At 44.4% G+C, this 9,154-nt stretch overlaps 1 protein-coding gene across 4 annotated transcripts; it reads right to left on the bottom strand.

Annotated features, from left to right (window-relative positions):
- Positions 1-571: 571 nt before the first annotated feature.
- On the bottom strand, positions 572-8,762 carry LOC125718879 (protein phosphatase 1 regulatory subunit 36). 4 transcript variants are annotated; one of them, XR_007384963.1, is made up of 11 exons: positions 7,460-8,762; positions 7,252-7,335; positions 6,894-7,036; positions 5,916-5,985; positions 5,730-5,828; positions 5,151-5,291; positions 4,395-4,437; positions 4,042-4,256; positions 3,392-3,580; positions 2,502-2,705; positions 572-2,076 (listed from the first exon to the last, which is right to left on the bottom strand). XR_007384963.1 is itself a non-coding variant. In XM_048993113.1 (11 exons), the coding sequence occupies exons 1-11, from the start codon at positions 7,710-7,712 to the stop codon at positions 2,588-2,590; spliced, it is 1,179 nt and encodes a 392-aa protein (XP_048849070.1). In that variant the 5' UTR covers positions 7,713-8,762; the 3' UTR covers positions 2,309-2,587. The 4 variants fall into 4 exon arrangements, 3 of the variants coding, with proteins under 3 accessions (XP_048849070.1, XP_048849069.1, XP_048849071.1); XM_048993113.1 differs by lacking the exon at positions 572-2,076 and having other exon boundaries at positions 2,309-2,705; positions 7,460-7,524; positions 7,701-8,762; XM_048993112.1 differs by lacking the exon at positions 572-2,076 and having other exon boundaries at positions 2,309-2,705.
- Between the last annotated feature and the right edge of the window lie 392 nt (positions 8,763-9,154).

The following is a 9,154-nucleotide window of genomic DNA, read 5'->3' as shown; positions in this document are numbered from 1 at the left end:
CTGGGAAAATTGCATTCTGGAGCTATTTGCTCCGAGCTTCTTCTCCCCTCAGATCATTCTGCACGTAATTACTGTACTTCCCTCATTTTGTTCCTTTTTCAGCCGAATTACTTCACTTCAGAGATGTGATTCCCGCACCAGGATCGGATCCAGCAACAGCACTGGGAACAAACGCCGAACCTAGCTCGACACCGTCTACTGACCCGGTTTAATCACTCTGTCAGTCAGACAGGATTAGAAAGATTTTGCCTTTTCCTAACAGCGTGGGTGTCGCTCCACCTCCTCCCCATGGAGAGTGAACACACTCTATTTTCCTGCTGCAGTGCAGTACAGCACAACTCACTGAGGAGCCGGAGGGCGCTGTACCAGTGATGTAGCAGTGAAATACAGTGGGGAAGGAGCGCAGTGTGGGAGGTAGTGTACGCGCAAATATAATGTACAGAGCATAGAATATCTTTTTCGGAGCTATATTCGTTGTTTGAGGAACTTGAATTCAGGTAATGTGGGACAGGCGTATGGACAAGCAGCCATAACGCAAACGAGCAATTAGCGCGTTAATATTCGACAGTTTATTTATTGTATTATTCATTGTTTGTTTAGTCCAGTTCAGATGCGGATTTGAATCATGGGACGAAAGAGACACACTTTACACAGGGTACCCTTCCATCTCAGAGCCGTGACGTCACATCAACTCCAGCTAGGGTAACCACATAACCTGGAATTGGACTGTTTGGCTAAACTAACTGTTTAACCAAGCGCAGTATGCAGGCCTAACTTAAAGTAAGACATAACAAGCACCAGCCACAGGGTCTATTAAAAATTCCGGTTTTTATAAATTTTTTAATTCATTTAGTTATTTGCTAGACCCATGTGTAACAGGTTAGTGTTTTGGCCATGCAGTTTGAGCCACCGGTGCTGTATGAATGGGATAAGAGTGGAACTGAACCTCAATCATAAAAGCGTTCAAATCCGTCGCTTTCTTTAGTGAATTGTTATTAGATCTATGAAAGGCATAAAATTTGATAAAGGAAAACGTTTTCAAACACTGACAGTTTTTGTTCGGTGCCATTTAGCAACCTGAGAGTCATTCTGACAGCTCCAGGAGGATTTTAATGTGACAGCTGTTTTATTCCCATAAAAATAAAACGGACTAAGCTTCATATCATTAAAGAGCTGCCAGAAGAGGCAGCCTCCGAATCCCCTATGGGACCTTTGCAGCCGCTGAAGCATCATCTGCAGTGAGGCTTCCTGGTGTAAGAGGCAGCCTAACACCCACCCTCTGCAGGTCCCTGTTGTCTTCCTAGCGGCCGTAAACCGCGGTCTGCGGGTCCCTGATCTATGGAAAGGACTGGCTTTGAGAGACAGCTTCGTCTCCTTGCCAAACCAACACGTCTCGTCGTGCTAATTTTTCCCTCGATTCCCGGAACTTATTTTTAGCTTTTTCTGCGCCCCATCAGTTAGAGGGAGAGCTAACATCGTCGAGGGGAAAATTAGCTCTCACTACTCAATTACCGGCCTGATTAAAACCTAAACACCCTCATTAATCCAGTTAAAATGCCATCAAAACCATTTGAATCCAAAGATGCATGATATCATTGGACCACATGGCCTTGGCTCCATGGTTTGTGTGAAATTTCAGTGACTGTTTATATACTGCGGTTGATTGCATGTAGCAAAAACAGGTTCGTGACAGGTTTATGATTGGATCCGACGGGCGCGTGTAAAAAAAGCGACATTTTACCTCGATGAACAATTCATGACATTACATTAAATCACGCGTTCTTGTATTATGAAGGGTACTTTATATCGTGCTTTATATAATATCGTTGGTACAAAAAAAACTAAGCTGTCACTTTGGTGTAGACTCCATGGGAGTGGATGCAGGCGCAATAAGGAAGTTGTCTTGGTCAGCAGTGGTCAAAAGATAGATCATTAGTAATATTGCTACGCATTTGTGGAGATGATGCATTCACTTTAGGATGTTCAAGATGTGAAGATCGCTCATTCAGTTTAGCAAAGTCAAACACCCCGTTCGCTGCTCTGCCTGCAGCAACAGCACCCCCAAGTGGCAAATAACTGAAATCAATATGAAATACAAATCAGGTCAGGGACCGTAGGCGTAAAACAAAACCGAATATTAAACACAAAGTAATACAAAAGACAGCTGGATGGTAAGTGTTGTGAGACCATCGCTGGCTGGGCTGCTCCGGTCAGTCAGATTGGATTTATGTTAAGAAGCCTGCATGTGTCTCGTCACCGCCCCCCCCCCCCCCCCCCCCCCCCCGATCTGGAAAAGCTCCGTAAGCTGTTTTGGTTGCTTGACGAGTGAAGTGTTTTGGAATTTAGTACAGCTTTGAGTAAAAACACGGTACAAAAACATACGACAAAGGAGAGATACAAAGATCACTGCGAGATATCACGCAAGAGACTGCTGTAACCACACTTGACGTCCTCCAAAACCAGCCCTGTACATATATTTATGCATTTATGAGTTACTAAACTTTTTGTGGGCCATCTGGAAGGCCGCAGGAATGCTGGACGCAGGTGTCATTCTGTCTGAATGTCACTCTAGCGACATCCTGCCATTCTATTCATCATCTTCCTTCTCTTCCAGCTCTTCCTCATCAGCTTCTTCATCATCCTCTCCCACAGGCTGGAAAGTGGTGCTGCTGACCTGATGTAGAGGCGTTCCCAGGATACCAAACCTACAGTAGGGATACGGGTGGAGGTGAGTGTAAGGCTTTATGCAGGGGGTAGAGGTATCTTATTCAGCAGGTCCCTGACGACACCCCCGGTTTAACACACCCATCTTTGTATAACACAACAACAGAAAGTGACTCTGTGCATTAAATAAGTATCCAGCCATTAACAGGACCCACTGGAGAGAAAGAACACTGTCCTTGGAAGGTGTGGAATTACATGCTTCATTAGCACCAGAACCTACTGCCGTCCAGCTGGATTTTCTACTTCGCAGAGCTTGACACCTTCGCTAACTCCAAGGCGGAGGGGGGCATGGATCATGGATCATAGTCATTTAAGCATATTAACGTTCCACCCCAAATACTAAAAAATGTACCCCAGCTGGTTTCACACTTGGTCCTGGAACCTTTGGTACTGGTGCACAATGGAAAAAGGGAAAGTACCAAAAGTACTATAGCAAAAGTACTATAGCAAAAGTACTATAGCAAAAGTACTATAGCAAAAGTACAGTACTTGGTGCTGTGGAAAAGCGCCTAGAAAGTATTGGAAACTAATTCAGCCAGTTGCAGTGTGGATGTGCCACCCCCCAACCCTGGGAGGCATCAAGCTAAAATATAAAATGTGACTCTGAACACTGCAAGGTTAACTGAGAGTCATGAGCTTCAGTGGCGGTGAGTGATGCATGTGTTACCTGGCAGAAGCCAGCTGAGAGGCGAGCTGCTCTTTCAGGGCTTCCATATCACAGGCTCCACCGGGGGGCGCTGTCGGAGGCAGCAGTGCGGCAGACGGGCACGGGGCGGCTGAGGGGAGCAAGGCCACCAGAAGAGGAGAACACTGTGTCACGATTCTGCTGAAAGCAGGTCTCTTCTCGGGCTTCCTCCTGTCAGGCAAGAGTGATTCAGGGCACGCAGACCTCTGAAAGCCTGCAGGTTGAATAGCTGAGAACTTCTGAGGACTAGACAAAGTGGGAGAAGGAAACGTCCGTCCATCTACTTCCCAGGTCACAAGTGCAAGGCAGGACAGGGTGCCAAACCCATCACAGGGCACACTCACACATACGGGCAAATTGAAAACTCCAATCCACCTTAGCATATTTTTGGACTGAGGGATAACCAGAGGTAACCCCACGATGACAGAGCACACACACATAGAGTCAGGGTGGAGACTCGAACCCAGATCCAAAGGTGTGAGGCAACAGTGCTAACCACTGCACCACCATGCCACCTGAGAGAGCAATTTGCCAGGCAATAAATCATAACCTAGATATAGATTTAAAAAGATGAAACTGGGTATTCCCATGTAGAGTTAACAGTAGCTGAGCACATGAGTGCTGTTTCATACCTCTGGTGCGGATGTGGCAGGGTATGACCTTCGACCCCTGCTTCTCCCTGGGAGGTGCTGCAGATGGGCTCCTCCACGCTTCCACTCCTCCTCACTCTCAGAGCAGGGTTGAAGGTATCGGAGCGCATCAATCTCCCCACCTCCTGCTGGATCCCCAGCAGGTCCTTTCGTCCGAACGTCAGCCAGGCGGAATAACAGATGAAGCTGTACACCCACTGAGACAAATGCACGCTTCTTAACATAAATCCAATCTGACTGACCGGAGCAGCCCAGCCAGCGAGGGTCTCAGCCGGCCGAATCCTTGGCACGAATCGTGGTCTGGCTTTTGTTCCGCGATAACTTCCCGTACTCACTTCAAAGAACTGCCTGTCTCTGAAAGTCGATGATGTTCTGCTCCTGTTGGTGTCAAACACACACACGTATCAATTTTCACATTTGAACAAAAAAAACAACAGGTCACAATAAAATAAAGTTTTTCTGACCCCCCCCCCCCACACACACACACACACACACACACACACACACACACACACACACACACACACAGCATTGCAGATAACCTGCATCATATTTTCTGTTTCTACTCATCTTAGGCGTTGCTCCCATCACGTGTTCATTTAAAACTACTGGCAGCCACAGATTTCATCACGGTTCCTCCAAGTATGTAAGCATTAAATTAACAACCTTCCAACTTTAAACTTTAGATACATTATTACTCAGAACAGCTTGATGTATTCAGTGCATGGTGCCTGTCTCTTCTACACCTTTTAATTATATAGTCATATATTGTGTACAGGTATATAATGTATTTATATTATTTGTAGTATTTTGAAAGATATCTGCACCCTCAGGTAACTGGAAGCAGCCTGCCAGCTAGACTAGAAAAAAAAAAAACACTGCACCATATGTTCCAGTGCATAATGTTCGGTGGCTCCAGTGCTGCCCGTCACAAACCTGCTTATCTAACCACTGGCACCGCTGGTCAGTCTGACCATGTGCATCAGATACATCATGAACGTCCAGCAGTGCGCATATGCTCCCTAACGCAGTGTCACTCCTTCTGATCAGCTGTTACTTTAATCCCAGAGCCCTGGATTCGGAGCACCGACCTTCCGCATGCCATGTGATGGTGCTGCGGCAGACTCGCTCCTAGGATCAAGCTGGCATAGCAAGAGGCAAGCTGCTTTAGGGCCAGGTCCAGCTTGGCAGCAGCCTCCACCATCTCCTGCTGTTCTGTTACACTCTGCTCTCTGAGGGGAAAAAAAAAAACACCCTTCGTGATTCATTAGGGTTTCACTTAGATAAAAAAAAAAAATCCAGAACCCAAGCAACTGAGTATAAAGGGTCACAGTCACAGAGAACTCAACTGGTTGGTTAAAACAAAATCTTGGTCTGGATTCTTACTTCCTGGAACTGAAATGTCGAGTTGATACTTTGTGACTTCTAAAGCCGCTGACAATCAAGGGCTATGAACACAGAGATATAATGAAATTCAGGATTTCAGACTGCAGTGTAGGACGATTAAAAGAAAGGGATTTCGTATGAATAATTCTCTGGAACATGGAATATTACACTGAAGAATGAAACTGCGTAATTCTGTTCCCTTAAACTGGTAAATGAGGTCACAGGGAGAACATGTGACCGGCGACTCCACGTCCGTTTCACGGTGGGCGTCGTGTTTCACTCACGCCATGCGTGTCTTGGTCTTCTTGGCCAGCATCCTCCGTTCAAAAAAGCAGGACAGGTACAGTAATAGGACACGCAGGAAGTCATCCAGAGCATCACCCCTGGCATGGGAAAACCCAGAGAATTTGTAAGCATCTAGATGGGAGGGGGCGGGGGGTACGGCAATATAAATGGCGATCACTCCCCACCTTAGCAGAGACAGGAAGTGTGGCGGGATGCGTTGAGATTTTTCCCTTTGCAGATGAGAGAGGGCCTCCTCTGCAACCATAATGAAGAGATGGAGAAAAAGCAGGTGCCCATGGAAATATTAAAAGACCATGCACTCTATAGATTTTAAAAATCTGAATTATTTAATTCTACTTTAATCATGGTTCTGCTGGCATAAGGCTACACTGAGTAGTAGGTTGCTTCCAGGCTCAAAGTTTCTAAGATTGCAGTACACAAGAGTAAGGTGAAGCAGGAGGCACTGGGAATGACCAAAAACCAGCCAGGCAGAGGGCAGAAACGACTTTGTACTGCCAGAGATGACCGTTAATTTATCCGGCAGTGGGGAGGTGACCTCAAGTGACCTTCAGAAAGAATGGGAAACATTCAATGGTGTAAAGTGCCCCGAGAAGCAGGACTTAAGTCCCATAAAGCAAGGAAGAAGCCCTTCATCAGTGTGAAGCAGGGAAAAACCAGGCTGGAGTTTGCAAAAAAAAATTAAAAAGTATATTTTATACAGGTGCATACCCATAAACTGAGAAATTAGTATAACTGATTTTCTTTCTGTGGTCTTATTTTTTTTCAGAGCTGTATATTTGGCACTATTACTTTGACATTAGGTACTGAAATATTTCATATTGAAAGTCTCCCCAAAGTACCTCCCCTCATATCCCAGTTGTCTTTTATTCGATAACAGACAATGATGTAAATTCCTCCCTCAGTCAGCCACGCCCCTATGTCCCCCTGTTCGAGCACCTGCCCCTCAAAAAGTCTGTGAATATCACTGATAGGAATAATATATTCAGTCCATTAATAAGATGTTGCACTGATATCAGATAATGTGAAATATTAATACACAAGACATAATAAAATTCAAGAATTTCACCCGTGGGATCAATAAAGTAAAACTTATTTCATCGTATAAAATGAAGAGATAGAGGCTTGCCCACAGGGATACCTGCCTTTAATGTGCTCAATGGTGACACAGTCTGACTGGTACTTCTTTAAGTAAATATTCCCCGCTACTTGGCCAATGTTACTTCGCTCCTCTGGAACACAAGTGCCACCGTGACCCTTCGAAGCCAAGGCTGAGGACCGTACAGACCTTAGTACAATGAGAAAAACTTAATCATGGATTAATTTTACCAGTGAATCACAATTATCTTTTCGATATGGACACTACCCATTCAGGTGACCGGAACTGCATTAGACCACATGTCGGTATGTGACGAGTTATTGATGTATCTATTATGAAAATATTCGGTATCTTATGGGTCATTTAAAGCGATATAGATTCGTCACTTAAATAGATGAATATACCTTTCAAGTCTTTTGCCAGTAAACTCAGGGGTATGCATGAGATTGGTCTTCACATTTTCTGTAATTTCATCGTTATCACTTGAGCTAAAGAAGAAGATGCATAGAATTATAAATGACAGACACAACAAATTAAAAAACAAAAAAGCCACATTTTTCACCATAGTCTGTAAGAGTAATTCGATGCATGATGATCAGGTTACTTAATTACCGTAAAAACACGAGAGTTTTCGTTTCATCGCTCCAGCTCCACGTCCCATCTGGAGGAATGCCGATCTGTAAAATTACGGCCCGAAACATAACAAGAGAAGAAACTAATTTACAGCTACAGAACCGAGGGAAACGTGCAGTACAGCGCTTCCATATAACACCTTTACAAACAAGCCAAAGTAGTACAAACAAGTTGAGAAGTAGCGTATAACAGGAGACCAAAGTGGCGGATTCATCATTACCAGTTTGGCCATTGCCACTTCGCTTCGGAACCCGAACGGAACCCTTTCGTTCTGAAATCGACCCAACTGAAGCCTGCATTTGTTTAGTGACGTCAGTTGCCAGGCAACCGGCAGGATCTCAGGTTCGGGGTTCAAAGGACGGGATCTAAATCCTGAAGAATCCGATTTAAAGACCAACTGATGTGAAATATACGCCAATAACTGAAATACGCCAATTTAAGTCCACGTTTACCCAAACTTGTTTGTCTAATCAGTGCCTCAGTGAGTAATTATGTAACTAAATATTTGAGCTGGTTGTTAATTTTAACTAATATATACGCGGAATGGTTTGGGTGCCCCTGAAGAAGATTAGCAGACTTGTTGCTATAGCCATTAAACAATATATCAGCAAATTTTATTGATACTATTCATTTGCGTATGTTGTAATTTTAAAATTTGTTCTTGTTCTTTCTGAGCAAAATACACCTACTACCAAAATTATTTTATTAACAAACATTATGCAAAGTGAGCCTATTCTAAATCAAAACGCTGGTCGATTCTGATGGTTTTGTAATGACAGGTCCTTGGTGTTTTTCCCTGACATCAGCACGTATGTTTAAAATTATATTGCCATTTATTCAAAATTATAAATTGCTGCGGTTTGTTGAAAAATATTTAAAGTAAAACCTTTCATAAATGTACAGAAATTACCTTGTGCATTTTCATTATAAAGTGCATGTGTGAGTGAATGGTGTGTGAGTGTGCCCTGCGATGGGCTGGCCCCCCATCCAGGGTTGTTCTCTGACTCGTGCCCATTGCTTCCGGGATAGGCTCCGGACCCCCCGCGACCCAGTAGGATAAGCGGTTTGGAAAATGGATGGATGGATTTTCATTATAAATAGCGTGGCTATTCCAATGAAACCAAATTTAACTATGAAGCCAATAAATTGCTGGCAGTTGAAATGAGAATATGGCCGGTATAAATCAATTAACCAAGACGGACTATGAGTCAGTCAACCTTGTGACAAAGCACTAGTGTATAATGAACAGTATGACGAGCCTTAAATTCAAATTCTACCAGCAATTACCGTCCTCGTTGGATTGGTGACGGCATGAGGCACATTTGTAATTTTCCCACTCAATGCAGGGAAATTAACTGATATCACGGCAGGACACGTAACTATAAGCAGGAACAGAGAGGAACCTTATCGAGGGATTAATAAAGCTTTATTTCTTTCTCTCTCTCTCAGGTGGGGGCTGTCACGTTTACCTGGGGGTTTGACTTTTTGTTTTTAGGAAGATTGGCATCGGGGCTAATATACTCGGGGCTGTAGCCACAAGTGATGGCACCTAACGACCCCCAGGAGCAGGACTGTCGCTGGGGGGGGGGGGCTGGGCAAATTTTCCCCGGTCCTGGACTTCACTACTTAGAAAACAATCATCTTGGATTGTCAACTGAGACACGTCAGTCGGAG

This window comes from Brienomyrus brachyistius, chromosome 23 (genome assembly GCF_023856365.1).
Source record: "Brienomyrus brachyistius isolate T26 chromosome 23, BBRACH_0.4, whole genome shotgun sequence".
Lineage (NCBI taxonomy): Eukaryota > Metazoa > Chordata > Actinopteri > Osteoglossiformes > Mormyridae > Brienomyrus > Brienomyrus brachyistius.
The sequence above is the reverse complement of the archived record's forward strand: the minus strand, read 5'-3'. Positions and strand labels throughout refer to the sequence as shown.

Coding starts and splice junctions, on each gene's coding strand:
- LOC125718879 (XM_048993112.1), bottom strand. CDS start 7,779: ATGCAGGCTTCAGTTGGGTCGATTTCAGAACGAAAGGGTTCCGTTCGG. Junction 5,829..5,915: donor CACTTCCTGTCTCTGCTAAG/GTGGGGAGTGAT, acceptor TTCCCATGCCAG/GGGTGATGCTCTGGATGACT. Junction 4,257..4,394: donor GAGACAGGCAGTTCTTTGAA/GTGAGTACGGGA, acceptor CATTTGTCTCAG/TGGGTGTACAGCTTCATCTG.